The 23,386-nt window shown below is 34.4% G+C and overlaps 2 protein-coding genes and 1 long non-coding RNA gene across 3 annotated transcripts in view; 2 read left to right on the top strand and 1 right to left on the bottom strand.

Moving 5' to 3' along the window:
• The window catches only part of LOC127810801 (disease resistance protein RPM1-like), a 64,008-nt gene extending 57,256 nt beyond the window's left edge, over positions 1-6,752 (top strand). Inside the window, exon 3 of the mRNA XM_052350353.1 lies at positions 4,876-6,752. Coding sequence (XP_052206313.1) covers positions 4,876-6,523 — 1,648 coding nt within the window. The 3' untranslated portion in view covers positions 6,524-6,752. The remainder of the gene's footprint in view (positions 1-4,875) is intronic.
• LOC127810806 (uncharacterized) lies at positions 1,992-9,139 on the bottom strand. The gene is made up of 3 exons (XR_008025585.1): positions 8,996-9,139; positions 8,777-8,845; positions 1,992-2,620 (listed from the first exon to the last, which is right to left on the bottom strand). It is a non-coding gene; the product is annotated as an uncharacterized LOC127810806 (long non-coding RNA).
• The window catches only part of LOC127810799 (disease resistance protein RPM1-like), an 84,461-nt gene continuing 64,688 nt past the window's right edge, over positions 3,614-23,386 (top strand). Inside the window, exon 1 of the mRNA XM_052350350.1 lies at positions 3,614-3,949. Within this exon, the coding sequence (XP_052206310.1) occupies positions 3,623-3,949 (327 nt within the window). The 5' untranslated portion in view covers positions 3,614-3,622. The remainder of the gene's footprint in view (positions 3,950-23,386) is intronic.

Genomic DNA, 23,386 nt, shown 5'->3' with positions numbered 1-23,386 from the left:
GTCAAGTTGAGACCGACCATTACATGTCGTCTCAATGAATAGACATCGAGCGTTGAAGCTTTGGATAGGCCTCGAGTCTCGAGAATATAGCTTACAAGACAATGAAGTGACGAGGTTGAAATCCCCCAAGACCTCTGCTAAGATACTTTTGAAGTCAGTTCTCAAATCAATTTATGGAAGCAGGCTCCATACTGAAAAACCCGTGAACCATGAAACTAAATGCCTTGAAAGTTATTGCTATATAACTAAATGCTATTTAAATATTTAACTTAAATATTTATAATAATATTTTGTATTAGTATTTTATATTTTATATCATATTAATATAAAATATCAATTAAAAAAAATAAATTTAAGCATTTAAATAAAATTTTCATAATATATACACGCATATAGGTTTACTCGTATTATGTAACAAATAAAAAAATAAAATAGACAATGTTCAAATCGGCTTTCCAACTATTTCAATTAGATGTATTGAGTACAAAATTAAGTTTTTATTCTAATAAACCCAATCCTTTTATTTACGAGCCTATTGAGTCCTATTTTTGTTTGACTTATATGCATAACTTACACACACTAAATGTAGTGCATAGTAGAAAGAAAATTTTTAGAAAATGAAAAAAAAATCAATGTAATTATTGGGATTGACATTGGAACTATGAAAGAAGATACAATAAAGAGAACTTAGGACGCATTTGATAGCCTAAATTTTTCAAAGAAAATGTAATTTTTTCACTCATTTTTCAACTTTTGCATTATTTGATAACATTTTTTTTTTCAGGGAATTCATTTTTCCAGTAATGATCACGTGAGGCCATTTTTCTTCAAATTCAGGAAATCAAATTCCTTGGGGGCAAGAGATAAAATTTTCCTGACAATTGAAAAATTGGAGGTGGGCGGCCGCTGGGTGGTTTGGTTTGAGGGGGGTGTTATTTAATAAATATAAATATATGTATAAAAAGTGAATATGTTAAATTTGGGATGGTTATTTAATAAATATAAATATATATATAAAAAATAAATATGTCAAAAATTTAATAATTAATAAATATAAATATATAAAAAGTGAATACGTAAAAAATTATATATAAATTATTTCTTTAGAAAACAAAAAAAAATTAATTTTGTAGTTTTATTTTTTGAGAAAATAATTTAATTAATTTAAAATACGTTATTATTTTAATTTTTTTATACAAGATTTAATATTTTTTTAATACATTTTTACCATTGAATTTCATGAAAAATGTGTCATTTTCCATTAAAAATAATGCCTATCAAACACGAAATACCAAGAAAATTATCTAATTTTATGAAAAATAGTACCAATCAAACACTAAAAGATGGAAAATAATATCATTTTCTAGGTAAAAAATTATACCAATCAAATAGCTTAAATTTTTAATTTTTAGGAATTTATTTTCCCTAGAATTCAATTCCCTAAAATTCATTTTCTTTTCATTTAAATTCCACCCTTACAATCAAACACACCCTCATTGTTAGCGATAAAAGATTCAAAATAGAGACAAATTTAGGATTTTATTTCACTGAGTAGATTGAAGAATGCATTATCCCATTTTTTTAAATTGTTGAATGTAAAAATTCTATTGCAAGTTAAACCGAGATTCAATACAATCACATTGTGGAAGTGAGATATGCTTTCTTTTTTTGTATTGTAATGTTAGGCATATGTCTTTCTTGCAAGTTAAACAATAATGTTTTTGCAAACAAATACCTGACAAGAGTAGAATTTTTTGCATGGATTGCTAATACTCTTAAGATACCTATCTTGCGTTATAACTCATTTGATAGTTTCCAAATCTTGAGATCTTTCTCATCTTGCCAAGTAGAATAGATGCGAAAAGCACACTACAAAACAAGAAGATAATACACCTATCATCCACATGATGTTCTATATGATGAATAGAAGACCCTATTACTATATTCTTATGTTCCCCTTTTTATTGACGAGCCCCTTTACATAAAGCTTCAGTAGATATACGGATTCATGTTGCCCAACAGGTCTACTACTTTCAACCAATATCAAGACTGGTATGCAGATTTCGAACGAACAAAGCTTAGGGGGAAAAGAAGGCAAATAACTACCAAACACTTGGTACTCAATAATGGGGCTATTTTGCAGCCAAAGCATTTTGCATCACCAAAAGCAGATAGGCATCAACTCCCAGCTACATAATTTTATGTATTATTATGTGTTTCTTGCTTGACAAAATTTTTCAAATATATAGATGCAAAATATTCAACCGTAGTGAAGTCTAGCATCACAAGTTCATAAGCCAGGCAAATTCCACAACCCAAAACTTTCATAAACAAAAGCTACTAGTATCCATGGCCAACTCACTAGGTAGGCTTGGTTATATGAATTCTAAACCTCCAGCCATCTCTCTGTGTGGTCATATCCTCTAAATTATAATCTACTACTATTAAAACAAAATGTGATAATGTCTCTTTTTTACATCTGTAGTACTACTAGAGCAGTTGTATTGATTAAACTGTCCAATATTCCAGACATTTCAACACAATGCTGGATGCATTTAGGAGCATGGTCTGCAGGCTAGGTCGAGGTTCTCCATTTCAGTCTAGCAGTTCTTCTACAAGCCTGAAATTGTTAAGAACGATAAAGATGTATCCTAAATAAGTATCCTACGATTGATTGTTTTAGCATAACTAACATGATAATGGGACATTTACATGATCGCGTGGATCACATTGCATAGAATGGGTTAAATGCTCCAATTTATCTATTTCAACTGAAAAAGACAAGAAGGCCAATAGTTGAACTGCACATATTGTCAAACTTGAAACAAGGGGAGAATCAAGAGCTTTTTTCTTTCTAGTCCACAGGCTGCATCATAATAGAGAGAACAAAGAGTAGTGCAGGTTTAATGAAGTTTAGACACTAATTCCTCTACTCGATGGTAGTAAAGCAACAGCCAACAGTAGTGATTTTACAAATTTAGAAAGATGTTCCATAAAATTTGACACATATTAATGGGCCCCTTTCTTATAATTTAAGTTTTCTGGATGAGTGGTAAGTAAACATTGTATTAATGTTGTCATTCCAGGAGGCTGTAGATTCAAGTCTTGTTATCTGTTTGTTTTCCTGCTATGTTTCTCATTGCACATTCTGCTCTGGATCAGTGTGTTTCCTTGCAGCTACTGTATTTCAGTTGAAATATCGACATTCATATCATTTATCATAATAAATCCAAAGATAAAAACATCTATCACTAACCCTCCCCCACCCACTCCTAGCTAGAAGTGTCTTTCTTGAAATTTAGGATAGTATTGTCCTATTCGTAAATATCATTCTGTCAAAACACGTATACTCATAGAATTCATATTATGTGTTTATAATCTAAATACATAGTAGTAAGTAGGGATAAAGTATATTTTAAATTTTAAATTTATCAAAAATCGCAATCGACAATATATTCAAATTATGGGTACATTATGTGATATTACATCTTATATAATATGCCATATATTCAAATTATTATGCGTATAATTGAAATTCTCCGAATTAAATTATGGGTGCATTTGCATATGCCAGATGTCTTTTAGGATATATTAAACGTCAAAGTACAACGTCTGCAACCTAATGGTAAACAGCAGGCAACCGAACAAAGACTTTGTGAAGTCAAGGAAAGTAGGTCGATTCAGCGACGCCATAGCAAAATTGAGGAGTAGAGGAAGAAGAAGAAGAAGAAGAAGAAGAACTGGATTCAGAGTAATGGAGTACTGCGTTGTAGACTCCGTGATCCAGACTTTGGCGCCACTGATAGTCAACGAAACAAAGCTTTTGAGCAATGTCCGCCGAGATGTTGCGAGCATCAAAGCTGAATTGGAGAGCATAAAGTCTTTCCTAAAAGATGCCGATCTTAGGGCAGAAACCGGAGATGAAATCGCCATGGTTTGGGTGAAGCAGGTCCGGGAAGTGGCGTACCAAATCGAGGATGTGATCGATGAATACATGCTTGATCGAGGAAGAAGGCGTCGTTTTGGCAGTTTATTCCGCAGAGTAAACATAGCCTCTCAGATTCAAGACATCAAACGGACGATTGGTGAGATCAAGGAGAGAGCTGACAGGTATGGATTCAGTGTGATACAAGGATCAGGGAGCAAAAGAATTGAACGGCCGTGGCATGATCCTCGAGTGGCTTCCCTCTTCCTCGAGGAAGATGAACTCGTGGGAATTGAATCCCTCAGAGATGAATTGTCCCGGCAATTGATATCCAAGGAGTCAAAACGAATGGTGATTTCGGTAGTGGGGATGCCTGGAGTCGGCAAGACCACTCTTGCCAGCAATGTCTATGGAAAGGAAACCGTGGCCGGACACTTTCATTGCTGCGCTTGGGTCCCTGTCTCTAGATCATACAAGTCAGAGGAGATACTCAGAACAACGCTGAAACAGTTTTACCAATCTGAAGGAATTGATACAATGGGCCAGAATTCACTCGTTCACAAGCTGAAGGAATTTCTAACTCAGAGCAGTTATCTAATTGTCTTTGATGATGTATGGACAACAAGTTTTTGGGAATTCATTAAACATGCTTTGCCCAGAAATGGGAAAGACAACAGGATAATCATCACCACCCGCAGTGAGGAGGTTGCAGTTTTTAGCAAAGAATCGCCATGGGATCATATCCACTGGCTTCAGCCCCTGCCCGAAGAGAAGGCTTGGGACCTCTTCTGCATGAAGGCATTCCAAAGGGACTTTGAAGGCCGCTGTCCCCCTGAATTGAAGAACATATCTCTTCGAATCGTTAAAAAATGTGAAGGATTGCCACTTGCTATTGTGGCAATAAGTGGTATTCTGTCCATCAAAAACAAGGTTGCATCAGAATGGAAAAGGTTCTACGATAGCCTAGGCTCTGAGTTACAAATGAAACCTGCCCTTACAAGCATCTCAAAAATTGTGTTGCTTAGTTACCATGATTTGCCCTACTACCTCAGATCCTGTTTCTTGTACTTTGGCATAATACCTGAGGATTACTCTATTAATTGTGGACGATTGATTCGGTTGTGGATAGCAGAGGGCTTCATTGAAGAACAGAGAGGGAAAACTTTAGAAGAAGTTGCAGAAGAATACTTGACCGAGCTCATCCATAGAAACTTGGTTCAAGTGTCAAGTAAGAAACCTGATGGGAGAATTAAAAAGTGCAGGGTGCATGATGTGGTGCGAGAGATCATCGTGACAAAGTCTATAGAGCTGAATTTTTGTCATGTTTTAGGAGTAGAGAATTCGAATTTCAATGATATTTCTCGAAGATTGTCAATACATATGGATTACAATTTGGACAACGTTCTTGGAAGGGCTAAGATATCCTGGATTCGTTCAATTTTGCTTTTTCAAGTGGCTAAGTTGCCAGAGAAACCCCTGATGAGTACACTAGCAATAAATTTCAAGCTTCTGAAAATGCTAGATCTTAGTGATTCGCCTTTGGTTCAGATTCATAAAGAAGTGGGAAATCTATTTCATTTGAGGTACCTAAGTGTAAGGCATACAAAGGTGACAGTGATTCCCAAGTCAATTGGCAAGCTGCGCAATCTGCAGACTCTGGATTTGAAATATTGTCTTGTGCGTGAGCTACCTTCCCAAATCAACAGGCTCCACAAGTTGAGGCATCTTTTGGCATTTAACTATGACCATTGGAATATTAGTTTAGATTCCGTACAAGGGGTGAAGATGCGAGGAGGGATTGGTTGTTTATTGGAGTTGCAGAAGCTATGGCTTGTGGAGGTAAATTATGATGCAGTCAGCCTATTTAAAGAGCTTCAGAATTTGCAGAACCTGAGGAAGTTGGGAATCCACAAATTGAGAACAGAAAATTGCAGGGATCTTTTTAACAGCATTCAGAATATGAAACATCTTAAATTTTTTGCAGTAGGCGCTATAAGTGAACATGAGATTTTGGATTTCGACTCGGTTTCTGCTCCACCTGAATCTCTTGAGCGACTCGCCTTGGGTGGACGTTTGAAAAAGCTGCCATGCTGGATTGCTCAACTTCAAAATCTAAAAGATCTACAACTGCAGTGGTCAGGTTTGGTTAATGATCAACTACAAGGGCTTCAAGCTTTGCCTAACCTGGTAAGGCTTAGTCTCATTGATGCGTGTTATGGAGAGCAACTGTCTTTTATGGCTGGATGGTTTCCAAAACTTAAGATGCTAAATCTTATTTCTCAGAGGGGATTGCGTTCAGTGATAATAGAGGAAGGGGCATTGACTCTTCTTGAAGAGCTAATAATTGGGCCATGTCAGCATCTACAAGAGGTTCCTTCAGGGATCCGTCATCTTAGGAAACTCACAACTCTTCACTTTCGTCATATGCCTACAAAGTTCCTAAACAGAATGCTACCAGACAAAGGCCAAGACCATTGGATTGTGGAGCATATACCAACTGTTAAGTTTGGTTTCTGGCTTCAAGGATTGAGAAACAAAGTCTGTGCTCCTAAGGAATTCCAAAATTATGCAAGTGACCTACAATTTAAGGATCAATGAAGCTCAAAATGGATCTCTTGCCAGACAACCATCTCTTCTGTTTGCAGCTGAGGCCTGAAGGAAAAAGTCTCAGATCATTTATGCAATGTTACAGAATGGATTCACTAACTAGCTAGGATATTATTCATTTCAAAAGAGGTGTATATTTGTTTTATTTGTTTTTGATAATGTTGTAGAGAGTGGATTTGAAGATTTGTTGAGATAATAATGCCCACAGATTACACTGTTAGATAGTACTATAGAATACACTATTATTGCAAGACAAAAACATCATATAACTAACCCTCAATTGCCATTAAATGGAGTTGATATCCCTTTTACAGGCATAAATGAACTATCCTGCTTATGCAAGCCATATAAGAGTATATTCCATCTTCCAATCGAACATTTCAACTTGCAACAACAGTTACAAAGGAAAATTTACAATTATAGTAATAAAATATCTAAGAGAGCAAGAGTTCAAAATTGAAATTTCTAATTCCAATATACAACTTAAGAATAAACCTCTATTATGTTATAGGTTGATGACGATATGAATTGACGAAGATAGTTCCATTTTATGTAGCTTCTCTATCATCTCTTTTGTATATGAGAGAACCCGAAAGAACCGCTCACTAGCTAGCCGGAAGGACAGATGCCCAGCAGCCCAAGGTTTGTGGTCAACGAAATGCTAACATCCTATAAATCTGATGTCTCTACAAGAATGGCTAAGTTTATTTTATTGTTTTATATGCCATTTTATAAACACGTGTCGCAAATTCCTTGATACATCAGGTCTAATGGGACTTGGTTTTTATTGGAGGTGAGCACATGTTTGGTTGTGTTATAAGCTCTCTGTGTCCTTGCTTTCCTATATATAAAAACAAACTTATCTTTTTCTTTTGCCAGAGAAATGAAGTATTCTCATGGTCTCCCCTACTATACTAGTTCACAATATAAATAGTGCTGCCCTTATTTGGGGTCCAAACTTGTGCCAATGTTTTCACCTTGGGGCCCCTAAAAATACAAGATTCATGCTAAAACCAACACAAATTTCTTTCAATCACACTACATCAACTAATATGATTTGAAAAATCATGGAAAGTGAAGGGGAACAGAAGGAAGTAACCAAAAACACATATACCATTTACAGCTCATGTAGAACAAAAGAAGAGTATTTTAGTCCCACTACCAGAAAGGAGCAAAACCTTATATAAATGGAGTCAGCATCTTTGCACATTTGTAGAAACATATTTTAAATAGTTTCTGTGATCACAGATTCACATCAGGCACTTGTTTTGATGAGAGCTAATAAGTTCAATTTCATAACTCATATTTACTATAGGAAAGGAAGCAGATGGACATTAGGAGTCTACTAATTTAGGAATTAGTATATTTTTAGAATTTCAGTCTAATTAGGAGTTTATTAGTTTTGAGCTTCTAACTTTCTTTAATTTTTTTTTCCTGGTTCATATTATCTGTTTCGTATATAGGAAGACATGGGTGATTAAAACTGTAATTTTGACAGACAAAAATTAGAGAATGTTCTGGAAATTTTCCCTCTCCCACTCAGCATTCTACTTCTTGTGCTCTGTAATTATTCTTATGCAAATAATGATTCAACATGATCAATATTTTCATATAACCAAAATATAAACCTAGAGTAAGGGGACAAAAGTAAAAATTCCCTCATCATGAATACAATTTTATTGAGAACAGAATCGAAAGTAGGCTAGCTGATGCAAAGGAGGTACCTCAAGAATTCAGGTTAGATGATTAGAAATACTTATTTTGTGTTGTCTGCAATTTCATTGCAGTTTAACCCCAATGCATCTAAAGTTTAGCTTTTCTAGCTCCTGCTCTTCCATCCAAGAAATTCGGCCTAAAGAACTGCAAGGATAAAAGCAAAAAGAGCACAAAGCCTACTCACCAAGTGACTAAACTAAATATATTACCCGTGGGTAACATAAATAGACTAGAAGAAATTTTTAGAAGTCAATCATAAATGGAATTGAATTATACGCAACTGATCTTAGATGGACAAGTTGCAAACACACAAAGCATCCATACAACTCTCATTAAAAGTGACTAATCTAACCACAGCCACCGCTGGTTCATGGTTATAACATTTCACCCAATAGTGATGTCACCTAGACTCCTAGTCCCAGCTCCCATTAAGTAGCTTAATAAGGTATGCACTCAGCAACTATCAAGTGAATCTAACAAACCCATGCAATAGCAGTATAACTATAATTACAAGAATGAGAAACGTACCGAAGAGTTCAATTTTGGGACGAAAGTCTACCGAGCTTTCATGAGCTTTTCTCCCAAATTGATGGTCAACTGCGGGCACAAAGACGTTCAGAATCCAGAAAATACAAAACAGAAAGAGAGAATCATGAGCTGCGATTCGTCAAATTGAGCCAGTACCAGTAGATTTCCATTCAAGCATATGCAAATGCTAGAGAGAGAGAGAGAGAGAGAGACCCTAACCTGAGGAACTGCGGGAAATGTAGACGGAGAACGGGAGGTTTCTTCTCGGCTCCTTCGACGCCCATCGACGAAGAGAGAGAGAGACTTTGTTGCGAAATGAGAAGGGACACGACGGTGCCGAACGACATCGTTTTTATTTTCGTCTCATCCAATACAAATTGGCGGGTACAAATAAGAAATTTTTGAAAGAAATTTCTAGAGTCGCAAATGAGGCAAGTAGCTCTGGCTCGGTGTTTGGTTTCATAATTTTTTTTTGAATTTATTTATTAAGATAAATAAACTGAACTTAATCTTAATTTTAAACCTCTATTTATAAACAAGATCAATTTGAACTAAATAAAACATGACTCATTAAACCTCAAATATATATTAAATTAGAAACTCATAAATATTAATAGAGTCTATTAAAGCTATGCTCAATTGGAAAGTTTGCAAATATTTCATAAATAAACTTATTTATAAATACATTAATATATTTATTTATAAATTTATAAATATATTATTTAAAGTAAAATTATCAAATTTTAAATTATTATAATATAATTAAATTAAATATATTTAAAATTAATATATATTAATTTAATCATGTAACATAATATAGTATATGTATATACATAATATAAAAAAATAAAAAATTATGTTTAAACAAAATAATAGGTTCTTGCAAGTCTGCTAGCAAGTCTATGCTTGAGCTTGAGCTTCAAGCTCACCAAGTGCTTGAGCTTGTGTTGAGCTCGAGCTTAGCAAAACTTGGTTTCTTTTGATTCGATTGCAACTTTAAAAAAAAAATTATTTTTTAGATTGAAATTTTTATTTGGATATTTATTTTGTTAATATATATTGATATGTTATATTTTATGTCACAATAAATGCAATAGTATCATCAAAAGTGGAGAATATTTTTAAAATATTATAAATTTTAAAATAAATTAACATAATCACAAGAGAATTGGTGTCAACCATATAAATTTTAAAAATTTCAACTAACACACACATCTTTGCCTGATTTCAACATAATTACAAGAGAAGAGAGGAATTTAATAATAATAATCACAAGCCTTAGTCCTATCAGAGAAGTCGATTATATATAAATTTTAACTCTCTGATAATCTCTATGTCTGCAAAAAATAATTACAAGAGGGATGGTAATACAAAGAGGGGTAGTCATAGAAGGCTTGTGGCTGCCATTCTCATCTTCCATCCCATTCACATAGCAAAAATAATACCAATACATGTAATACTAGGACTGCAAATGAGTCGAGCTATTCGCAAGTGGCTCGATATTTGGCTTGAAAAAAAGTTCATTTGTGTTTGGCTCAGTTCATAAATGGGCCAAGTTTGAGCCTGAATTTAAAGTTCAAAAAGTTAAATGAACCGAGCTTGAGTAACCCAATGCTTGGCTTGTTAGCTCGGGAGTTGGCTCGTTTGTAAGCTCGTGAACCCGCTCGCAAGCTGGCTCGACAAATAGGTTCATAAACAAAGTTCGTGAGCTGGTTTGATAATAGGCTCATGAGCTAACTCGATAATTGGCTCGTGATCAAGTTCTCGAATTGGCTTGGAAATGAGCTTGCGAGCTAACTTGATTATGAGCTCGTGAATAAAATGAATTAAGTTAATAATTAGTGTAACGACCTTAAAGTGGGTCTAGGTGTTTTAATACTTGACGCTAGTGTAATAGCATTTAAAATGTAGATCTAAGTATTTTTTTTTAATACTTAATGTTAAATTTCTTGGGTGACACATAAATAATTTTAGGTTGCATAATTTTATTTTATGGTGTATGAAATCAGAAATTTAAGTGAAAGGGCCTCAATTAAATAGTTAATGAGATGTCTAACTCAAGTGGAAAATTAAGCCTAGTGGGCTTGGAATATATGTATATGGGATACATGTAATTTGGGCATAGGCCCATGGTGAGGAATAATTTGGAAATAATGTGCTTGATGGTGTAATAAGAAAATAGGAAAATAAAATAAATTAAGTTAGCATTTGTCAATCAAACCTTGGATATTTTTGTTTGTAATATGAAAAATAGAATATTTTAGTAAATTCTGGAGCTGGGGTGCAAATCTGTACGCACTCCTTTTTCCCAACAACCTCTGCGCTCAAATCTCCTATTTCAGTGCAATGTGTATCCCCTCTTTTTGAATGCACTATTCCATTGCTTCTTTGGTCCATCTTTGTGTTCTTCTTTTCTTTCAACTTTTCCATCCTGTTCACTCACTTTTGTTCGCTGTTGCTGCTTGCTTCCTATGCGCGGTGGAACTTTTCTCTGATTTTTGCATTCTTAATAGGCAAGTTCTTCTTGCACTCCTTTTTTATTTTTCAGTGCAAGCACCCTTGTTTATGTATTGTCTCGTGCAAGTTCCTCTGTTAGTCTCTTCATTTTAGTCACTATGAGGAATTACATATATGAACATATAATATATATATTTATATTTATACGCTTGTTGTTGCATATGGTTATCTTTTTGTTGGTGTTCATTGACTCTTCATATCTGGGTATCTATTGGAGTCTTATTGTGGTCTTAGAATGGGATTTGTTTCCACCCCAAGTTCCATTCAGTGAATGACAGTTATTTGTCTAGATATAGATACAAGGCCTGTTTGCTTCTGTATTTTCATGAGCTTAATCGTATATGTATATATATGGCCAAACATAGCTCGCAGAAGCCTAAATGACACATCCAAATAACATTCACAAATATATATATAAGTCCCATTCGAATGCCCTTTGAATCATCTGAATGTCACTGTAAATAATTGTTTGGCACCATATCTGTATATGTTGTAATAGCAAAAACCTTGAATCCTTTGTCCCGAGCTCTTACCCCAAGCCTTGGCCGCAAACTCTCTCTGTGAGCTCTTGCGCAAGCTCTTACCTCGAGCCTTCCTTGCGAACTCTTAGCCGTGATCCTTTATTGCGAGCTATTTTTGCGAGCTTCGCTTCAAGCTCTTTTCGCTAGCTCTTTCCTCGAGCTCTTATTCGTAAGCCGCGAACTCATGACCTCAAGCTCGTCTCGAGCTCTCCCCATAAGCTTTAACCGCAAGCTCTCTTGAGCTCGTTTTGTAAGCCCTTGCTAGAGAGCTCGTCCCGAGCTCTTCCCATAAGCCTTTAAATGCGAGCTCTCTGCTCACATCCCATCCATTAAATGCTTTCATTTTCATTAATTTATATTTTTAACTTTCATTTACTTTAATACATAAATGTAAATAAAAAAAGTACTCCATATTTGGATTCAATAAAAATATCAATAAAAATCAAAATCCATAACAATAAAAAGATAGAATTTTAATTTTAGTATAAACTCGAGAAATTGCGATTTTACCACCCTCGAAATACATAGCTTATGTTTCTTGAAAAATTCATTAAAAATCATTCTTACAACCATGAATGTTAGTTATCAAAATACCGGAAATTAGTTTTTCAAAAAGAAGACATTTACAAAAATATGTTCTAGTGGATCCTTCGCCTTAGAAAAATTTTAGGTTTATTTTGACCAGCAATTTCAAAGCTAATGTTTGGAATTCACTTTAGGAGATTCTTTTAAATGTCTTTGAAACTCCTCATATGCATAAGAATAAAAATAATTTGGTTTTCATTTGAATAAAATAACACTTGATATGAGTGAAAAACTATCTAGTATTGTGAGATGGGCATAAAATATATATAAGTATGGTAACAGCTTGTAAGATGAAATTCATGATGTTTATATATATATGGAAGTGAATGCATGACATGTTTCATACATATTCAATATGATCACATTATGAGGCATAGTATTATTTATCTTTGCGCACCTAATATTTTGCGTTAAGGGAAAGGGTACCCTAGAGCACCTGGCACAGGACGAGGTGGCCATAACCCGACAGGTTGGCTCCATATTTATTGTGAGGTTTTGTTTATATGATATACTTTGGCATGTGTTGATTGATGGCTTGCGAGCCTATGAGATTTGATATTGATATTAAATCAATATGCACATTTGCATAATAGTACATGGTGGTATGATACATTTAACTTGGAATTGATCAAATCTTAAATTTTGAAACTTGTATACAACTGTCGAGTTCTAGAGTACTCTCTTTTGGTGTCACCTTATTCTTGGTTCATGATCATTGTTTATTGTCCTAGAACTTGCTGAGTCTTGTGGCTCACTTGATCCTCTTTGCCATTATAGGTAAAGGGAAAACTATTTGTAACGGCCCGCCTCCCGGAGCCCCAGAGCACCAAGAGGATCCGTGAGAGGGTCATTACTAAAATGATATCGAATAATGACGCACCTACAACACACACATAACCCTTTTTGAAATCATAATTTTTCTTTTTATTATAACATCTCATCATAATCTTTACAACCATTCATCACTTGGGCCCCACTTGGGCTTACATAACATACGACAAACTCTGAAAACATAAACATTAACCTTATTAAGACACGATGACACCCAGGATCTAGGTTTGGGAGAGCTCTGCACTTGCTACCATGACATGACGGTCTGGACCCAAACCCCGATGAACACACCTGCGATCTCAGGATATGCTGACCTGGAATGATGTTAAAAACAACGTGAGTCGCGAGACTCAGCAAGCTCTAGAAAGAAAGTTACGGGTTTAGGATAGGACTCTTCCCATGACACCCCATGCAATTCATGTCAATGAAATCACGCCATGTCATGAGCTACACGTACCTTACTTCTACATGAATAACATAAAATAAACTGCACATAAGGAACCAGGGGCCCACATAAGTCAAACATTGGCACCCGGGTCCCACATACAAACCTGTTGTAGCCTAACATAGGCTACCATATCATCATTCTCTTAGACCAGCCTTTTCCTGACATGGTCGGCTTTTCCTGACATTCAACTTTTGTCTTTTCCTGATACTTGTTACATACTTTTCCTGATTCCCATCATATTCTCATGTGTTCATCATGTCATACATCACATAATCATATACTTCCGCGATCTTGGTCTTCCCTCGGGCCAACCCCGAGCTAATATCTAAGCCGAGCCGAAGCTCACATGAGTCGGTACTCCCGACACCTGGCACGGTACTCCCGTCCAGAATAACAGTAACATTAGAACCATGCGATGCATCACATAAGAAATGCAAGGGCTTCTGTAGCATAAACGTGATGACAAGGCCCCCATAAACCAAGCATCAGGCCCTGCTACGCCTCACATAGGAATACACACATGCGACATGCTCTAAATGCATATGCTCGCCTAGGATACCCAAATTGTCTCTTAGACCAACCGGGTCATGCAAATGCTCATACATCCCATCACATACAAAGCATGTCCCCACGTGAATGCAACCCAGCCCATTGAAGCACACACATCATGAAATGCACAAACCAAGGCGGGAATCTGGAGTACCAGCTCTTCTGGCCGTCTAGCGCTTATCGTAACAACCGATGACTGGCGCCCATACATCCAGCCATCAACTGCCACGACCCACGGTCAACAGTCAGTGGCTTTGTATCCATACCCTTAGACACACTTACTGACCCTATTAACTTTAGATTCTCTAAACTTAACATTGCTCAACATTTCTCCATAACTTTTCATGTACATAATCACATAGCATCATGACATCATTCTCATTCTTCCTCATTCATAGAAAACCATCTCAACATACATAATAGACTCTTTAACACATTTTCCTAATTCAGACCATAACCAATTTCTCTAAGAACCTAACCCCAACGGGTTCGGCATCATTCCCAAGGGAAGCGGAGCGATACGAAGCTCCGTAACGGTTGAAATAAAAGACGCCATGACATCCTTACTTAGCTTATCCCATTAACAATAAACTCATTAATAAAATAAAAGTCATAAAATGGTTACTACGCGGATTATTATTATTTGTGCGTAGAACCGAGTCATGGTGAGGGAGGGTTTAGAGTACAAGAAACCTCAAGGACTTTCAAGGGAAATAAATAACGCGAAGAGGGGGTTAGGAGCTTGCCTGAAAATGGTTGATTTCAGCCTCTCTTGTGCTCCCGATGCGAAGTAAAACGTTTCCTATCAAATAATACAACCGTGACTTAAATCGGTTAATTCTAACGTGTAAACTGTATAATCTAACCGTATAAAATCCATGATTTAAACATATAACACTTATATAAATTTTACCCACTTACCTGAATATTTTAAATACCAACTAACCACCAAAATCCCTTGATTTTTCCTCCAATTTTTTCTCGTTTTCTTTACTGCCGCCGAGCTCCATCTTCTTCATCCTATTTTTTCCTTCTGCAAATGGCTCCAGAGCTCCTCGTTTAAGGCCTTTAAAGGCCCCCATGCTTGCTGCCCAAGTCTCCACCAATTTTATCACATTTGAGTGGCTTTTAAGCCATACAAAGATAAGGCTAAGAAACGGCCACGCACAGCACACACAAACAAGTATATATATATATATATATATTAACTAATTAGTTTAATTTAATTTGATTTGGTTAACTCTTTTATTATTATTATTATTTTATAAAGACTTTCAATTAATTTAATTAATTACCTTAATTTTCTATTTCTTCAAAATAACATAATTAAACATTTTCTCTTAATTCCTCAAACATACCACAAATAAATATTTTCTCCACAATTTTCAAATACTCCAAAATATCCTCAAACACCCAAATTAATTATTTTTACTTGTCTCCAAATTTTGGGATGCTACACTATTATTGGGGGCAAGTCTAGTGGGACTAAGGCTTAAAGATAGTGGTGTACGAGGACACGTTCTGTAACACCCCGCCTCACCGGGCGTGTCACTATAAGGGTATTTTTGGAAATCCTTTTTTTTTTCCAAGTTCATCACCACACGCGATGCTTCATGAACAACCTTCACATGCACACACATGATCCCGAAAACCCCAGTCTTGCCCGTTTAACTTAACAAGATCAATAATCTTAACAACTAAACGAGACATATCATAACGCAACGGATACATTAACATTAAATACCGTGATTCTTACATAGTATTTCTATAACAAAATACGTAATACAGATAACCCAAATGATAACAACGTTATCGTACAACTATTCATACACAAGCTGAAATACATACTAAAACCCCAAAAGGTTACAATGACTATCAATCTAAGCACCATTGACCTTCAACCGGCCATGTCCTTGCCCTCGCAGTAGTCCCTAGCTGGAACATTGAACGTTCCAGGGGCATAACCTAGGTTAGATGATAAAACATCTAAGTGACGGCATGAAACAGTTTACAAAATGCATGAAAGACATACGAGCATGGCATACACAGACAAAACGACACATGCAAACACGTCTATCTTGAGAAATCTCCCTGACATACTCAACCTCCCGTGGAAAACACCTTCCACACACCGTTGGGGTTGACCTTGCCGCGACATACTTAATCTCTCAAGTGCCTTACCGTGTCACTCGTTCACCAGAATTAACCTTATCCCATTCTCAAGAAGACCCAATCCCGTCCCATACGGACCCAATAACGACACAAAAATCAATACCCCAATTATATGAAAATCACACACCATGCACCGACTCTTTTGCAAGTAAAAAAAAATAGTTGATGCAATATACCACATGATTAATATGCAAATGATGCCATATATACATGAATAAAACGCATAAGCATAGCATCCCGAGTTCTGGTCTCGAGTGCCCTACCGTGTCACTCGTTCACCTAAACTCACTACACTCACACCAAGACATATCCAAAACAAAGGTAAAACTAGAGTCAAACCACTCACCTTAAAAGAAACTCAGAACACCTCAAATCTTGTGTCCAACCTCGATTTTCGTGCAACTCCTCAAGTATTTTGACCAAACCACCTCCTTACACACCCTCACGCGCTACCCAAGTGCTTTGCGCGTGTGATGCTTCGCGTATGCTTAAAAAGCCCTGTATCTACTAAACCCGAAGCATTCTTGTCTAGCACGAACTTCTCACAATTTCGAATGAGAAACCTTTGGCCATGAACCCCTATTTATAGGTTTTGGAAACTTAGCCACCAAGAAACACATATTCTGTAATAATTTCAAATCTTCCAAAATCTTTTCCAATCATTTCAAATATTCTAAGATCTTCTGCAATCATTGTAAATCTTCCAAGATATTATATAATTATTACCAAGTCTTCTAAGATATTCTGCAATTATTCTAAATCTACTATAATCATTTCCAAATCTTCTAAGATCTTCTGCAATTATTGTAAATCTTCTAAGATATTATATAATCATTACCAAATCTTCTAAGATATTCTGCAATCATTCTAAATCTTCTAAGATTTTATATAATCATTGTTATCCAAATCAAATATTATCAAATCAAATCTTTATCCAAATCAAATCATATCAAATCAAATCTTTATCCAAATCAAATCATATCCAACAAAATCTTATCCAATCAAATCCTATCCAAATATTATCTTATCCAATCAAATCTTATCCAAATCTTATCCTTAAAGTCATCATGAGCCTTCATCATATCTCTAACGTCATCATGAGACTTTATCTTTATCTCTAAAGTCATTACGAGACTTTTCTTGAATCTTCCAAATGCCCTTAGTAAAAAGATTTTAAGAATTACACTTTGACCCGAACTTTTGGGTAATTGTACTTAGACCCTTTTCAACATGGTCCCACACTAATTTTTAATTGTATTTTAGTCCCTGAAGAATGGGTTAATTACACTAATACCCCTAATTTTTAGGTAAATTACACTTTTACCCGAGCCTCAAAAATTACGATTTTGCCCCTAGCTCAGAAATTGAACTTTTGTCTCCTAACATCCACAATCTCTTAAAATATCCTATTTCCTCAAGTATCTGAATCTAAAAATCTCAAGTATTACATCCCTTATGATCATTCAGTTTTCTCAACCTGGTAGATAGTTGTACCGGAAACTGTTCCCGATCCAACTTATTTTGATGCCTAAAATCATAACTCGTATTACTCGTTATTACCATATTATTTTCCTTAAAAATCTAGGGTCTAGGGTACTCCATCCAGTCGTTTCAATCACTTAAGATTGCGATAATGTGTCCTATAGCCTCATTCTTTTGATAATTCCTTTTATACTCTTCATAAAATACCATTTATAGCCTCAAGAGATTCTTGGTTATTACACGTTCTAACTTGAAGATCCTGTTTAGCATTTTGGTGAGGCTTGAGATGAAATGATTCTTATTTTGTTAGTTAACATTTGAGTCTCTTATTTATTTTGTATGGCCATTGAGCCCAAATTCTTGAACTATTGGAAGTGTAATTGAACTTAAACTTAGTTTTCGCTGCTAGTGAATGAAATAAGTTGTCTGTTTAATTATGGTTTGTTCTATATCATCTCTGTGATAACCTCTTTTCGAATATCCTGTGCTAGCGGGAATATTCGAGAGTAGGCCCTTACAATTAGAGTTAATTATGTAAATTTAGTAATATGTCAATATGTATAAAATAAAAATATATAAAGAAATAATGTTTTATTCCTTCAAATTAAATGACTAAATAATATCAATTTAATAAAAATTAATCTTATAAAAATATTAACATTATATTAAAAAATAATCTTTTGACAACCACATGAATTTTTATATAATAAATGGAATATCAATATGTATAATTTTTAAATAAATAAGTCAATAAGTAAATAAATATAAAAAAATATTATTTTTGTGAGAATTCGAACCTATAACATTTAGATTTTTATATTTTGAAGAGTCTTGTTGGTTTTTTGTTTCCTAATGAGACCCAAGGCTGGGATGATCTTTTGGGTGGGTTTCATCTTCATAGGCTTCGGCCCGGGATTGAAGAACCCAAGTCCGTCACCATTTTTAGACAGCCCATTTTAGAATCTGGACCACAAGCCCTATTCCCACTTTAGAGGAGAAATGGGCCTTAGCCCATTTGCTCAAGTGGGAGGGAAGTTCACTGTTCTGAGCGCAAAAGCCCAAGCCCTAAGCCCACATATAAAAGGCCCTTGTGCGACCCTTTCTCTTGGTGTTTTCTCTCTTGGCTGAACCCTAGCCCCCCCTTCTCTCTCTCTCTCTCTCTCTCTCTCTCTCTCTCTCTTTCTCTCGTTTCCTTGCTTGGCCGATTACTTCCTTCGTGGTTTTCTTTTGCGGTTGATCTTCGATGGCTCTGTTTCCATGTCGATCCGATGCTTCTTTCCATGTTGAGAGACAGCATCTATCCTTGTTGATCTTGGCCGAGGGGTTTTCGATCATCCATTCTCAGGAAGCTTTTCTCTTTGCTTTGTTCTTTCTACCCTCTGTCTTTGTGACTGATCTACCTCATGTGGTAACCTACTGTGTGTGGCTTTGATTGTTTGGGTGAGAGAAGGCTTCGGTTGAGTTTGGTCGAGAGGTATTGGGGCGTTCTGGGCTTTCGATTTTGTGGGCTAGTTTGAGGGCTTCGTTGTGGCCTGTGGTTCCTATTCGTTGACGTTACCAAAGTGGTGAACGGACTCTTTAGATCTGAGCCTAGAACGTGTTTAAACATGGAGTTTATACTTCGTGTTCATCTTCTTGTTACTGTTTTTAGTACTTTGTGTATTGTTGTTATGTTCAATTAAATCTGGTTCGATGTTATTACACTAACCCTTTCTGTTTTGAAGAGATTTTCCGCAACAAGTCTTTTTACCATTAAGCTAAGCACATTTAGTCAATATTTAGTTCTATATATTTCTATATAAAAATATAATATACACTTGGTTCCGTAACATTTGTTTACATAAAAATATATCATATAATATATTTACATTTAATTGAATTCAGATGTATATAAATATAAAAAAATTAATTAAATTAACTATAGAATTTCTTATCAAATACATATATATTAATTAAATTTATTGTATATCTAACTAGATTTTTTGACAAATAAATATGTAATTGAAAAATAATAAAACCATGATATTTTAATGCTAATTTGGTGTATAAATATATGGAATATGTAATGTAAAATATAATATAGATACATATGTAATATATATGTAACTTCATGTACATGCATGCACACGCGCGCACACACAAACACATATATCACATATGCTATGTAATATATAATATAATATGTAATTTAAAATGAATACATGTTTAGCGGAGCATATATATATAGAGGTACGTTATAGGTTTAAGGATAATGTCAATTATTATTTTTAATGCAATGGTTAACCATCAATAAATGCAGTTATTAACTTAAGAGCACTTAGAACTAAATTCTTTAGTCGAATTACGCTGCCTCACACTTGCACACACTTTTAGATTTGAACGATAATAGAAACAAATAAAATGTAATGAAAACAAAATGTAAATTTGACAAAAAATAAAGCAAACCACAGAAAGAACATAATCTGTTTATTCTAGCCTCTAAAGCCTCGTTCTTTAATTCAGAATGATCACATTATAACCTTTACCCTTATGATTATAAGCCTTTTCAAGATTACAAAGACTATTTCTTGCACACAGTCTTTCCTCTTTCTACTTCCTCGTGAAAATGAATAATGTATTGCCTAAGCCTAGACCCCTGTTCTTATTTATAGATGAATAAGGCGTTAATCTCTAGGCTTATAACCGGTATATACTTTTTCAATTTTATCCCTCTAAATATTTATTAAACGTGTATAAAATATAAACTAATCCAATAATTTGTAAGGTACCATATATCTATATTCATTTATATTTTTATATAAAACATACATGAAGTTTTAATGTTATAAAACTCTATAAATAAATTAATTATTTAAAATATCATTTGTATATTTTATTTAAAAAATTAATAATTTATCATAACACAAAATTTAAACTTAAAACTACTTTTTAACTTAAATTAATAATTTGCATATTTTATTGGTTAAAATTTAAAGTTAAAACTCTACATTTCTATTTTTAAACATAACATAAATATACTTTTATCTTTTTTATTATTTAACACTTAGAATAGAAATATTATTTTTTTAATAACTTCTTAAATTAATAATAACAATACTCATCAACATATACATTTATCTATATATACATCAATATCTATATGGTATTCAAATATGACCTTGATTAATAATATATTTAGTATTATCTTTATAAAACACTTATTCATACAAACATTATCGCCTTATATTCAATATTTAATTAATTTAAAGATAATGTCAGTTATTATTTTTAGTGAGTTAACCATCAATAAATGCATTATGTTTGATTAATCAAATACTGTCATCTTATATATTTATTAATTAATTTTTGAACATCAAAACAAAATTTATCTTTCTCCTTATATACTAAAACATTAAATTGTAAGTAAGACTAACGCTCTTGTATTTTTATAATTATACAATATACATTTTAGTTCTCTCAAGAAGAATATTGATTCCCATATGTTTTTAAATTTTGGACTTTTGATGTAATTAGTTTGTTCAGGAATTAGGATTTGAAAACCAAAGTTATGTTTTTTTTATATATATATTTTGAATAGAATATTACACTAAAAATTATTTTTATTTTTTATATATTTTATTAAACATTTTCCATCGCCAATCTTATTCTTCTTATATTTTTCATTTTTATGTATTAAATTATTTTTATGATATTTTTATTTAATATTTGTTTAAATGCCAAAAAATATAAAAAATAAAAGATTAATTTTTGAGATGCCCACCCACGTTGCATGCATCTCGAAGCCCAACTAGACCTCTGGCCCTTTGCCTATTTTCCCTCTCTTCTTCTTTTTTTTTTCTAGTTGTTTCTCCTCTACTGTCATTCACACACGCTTGGCTCAAGTTGTTGCTCCTGATGCTAGCCTCGTCGCTGTTGAATATTGATTCAAAGTTATTGAGTCAAAATTGTCAGTTATGATTGGTTCTTTGATTCTGTTTATTGATTTAGTGAGTTGAGATAATTTTGTTATTTTTAAATTTAAGTCTAGTATTAAATCATATTTTCTTGTTATTCAGTTGACATATATTGCCTATTTAAAGGCATAATGATGTGAATAAAAATAATGAGGTTACAACCTTTACATTCATGTTGTTTATTTTTACAGTTTTTGTTCGTTAACTTCATAGCTACCAATGTCTCTAAAATTCCAACAATGGTATCAGAGCATTCAATGATCTTAAGGGGCTTGTGAGAGAGAACCCATCAACGCCTTTTTTATGTCTATGGCTTCCACCAACACATCATCTCTTTCACCACCAGTTTTTGATGGAGAAAATTATCAAGTATGGGCTGTCAAAATGAAAGTCATTTGAGAGGTCTCAGTTTATGGTAGTGGGTCAAAAGTGAAAGGGAGATATCTCCGCTTGGCAACAATCCTACTCTCAATCAAATCAAAGCTCATGAAGAAGCAGAAGCTAAAGCTCCGAGGGCTTTATCTCAATTACACGCTACTGTCTTCGAATCAATTTTCTCAAGAATCATGGCTTGTGAAACGGCTAAGGAAGCATGGGATGTATTGAAAAAGCTATATCAAGGGAATGCTAGAACGAAGAGAATAAAAGTGTTGAATCTCAAAAGAAATTTTGAGATTCTTAAAATGAATGAAAATGATACAATCCAAGAGTTCTCTGAAAAACTAATGACGATGGTAAATAAACTTAGACTTATGGGAGAAGAGCTACCTGACAGCAGGATCGTAGAGAAAGTCTTGATAAGCATACTTGAGAGGTTTGAGGCAAAAATCTCCTCTCTTGAAGATTTAAGGGACATTAGCCAAATGACATTGGCAGAATTAATCAGTGCCTTGCAAGCTCAGGAGCAAAGAAGAATTATGAGAAATGAAGAAAGTGAAAAGACGATGGAGGGAGCTTATCTTGCCAAGAGTTCATCGTCAAAGAATAAAGGAAAAATTTCAGAATATGACCATTGCAAAAAGCTTGGTCATGAAGAGAAAGATTGTTGGCACAAGGGCAAGCCTCAATGCTTCTAGTGTAAAAGATTTGGGCATTTGAAAAAGGATTGCAGATTTAACATGAAAGAACAAGCAAATACAGTGAAGACGGTTGAATGGGCAGTTGAAGAGGAAACGCTTTTCTAGTTGGTGAGAAGTGCACCAAGAAGAATTTTTTGGAGAGAAGTGCTCCATGAAACTGAATTGAGTTTTTTCAACATTTGAAGGAAGTATTGATTGTGATGAGAAGTGCATCAAGAAGTGAAGAGAAGTGCTTCACAATTCAAAAGAAATTTGGAGAGAAGTGCTCCATAAAAAGTTGAAGTTTTACAACTTTGAATCAAGGAGAAATGTTGAATATTGATTCAAAGTTGCTGAGTCAAAATTGTCAGTTATGATTAGGTCTTTGATTCTATTTATTGATTTAGTGGGTTGAGATAATTTCGTTATTTTTAAATTTAAGTCTAGTAGTAAATCATATTTTCTTGTTATTCAATTGACATGTATTGACTATT

Source organism: Diospyros lotus, chromosome 10 (genome assembly GCF_014633365.1).
Source record: "Diospyros lotus cultivar Yz01 chromosome 10, ASM1463336v1, whole genome shotgun sequence".
Taxonomy (NCBI): domain Eukaryota; kingdom Viridiplantae; phylum Streptophyta; class Magnoliopsida; order Ericales; family Ebenaceae; genus Diospyros; species Diospyros lotus.
The sequence above is the reverse complement of the archived record's forward strand: the minus strand, read 5'-3'. Positions and strand labels throughout refer to the sequence as shown.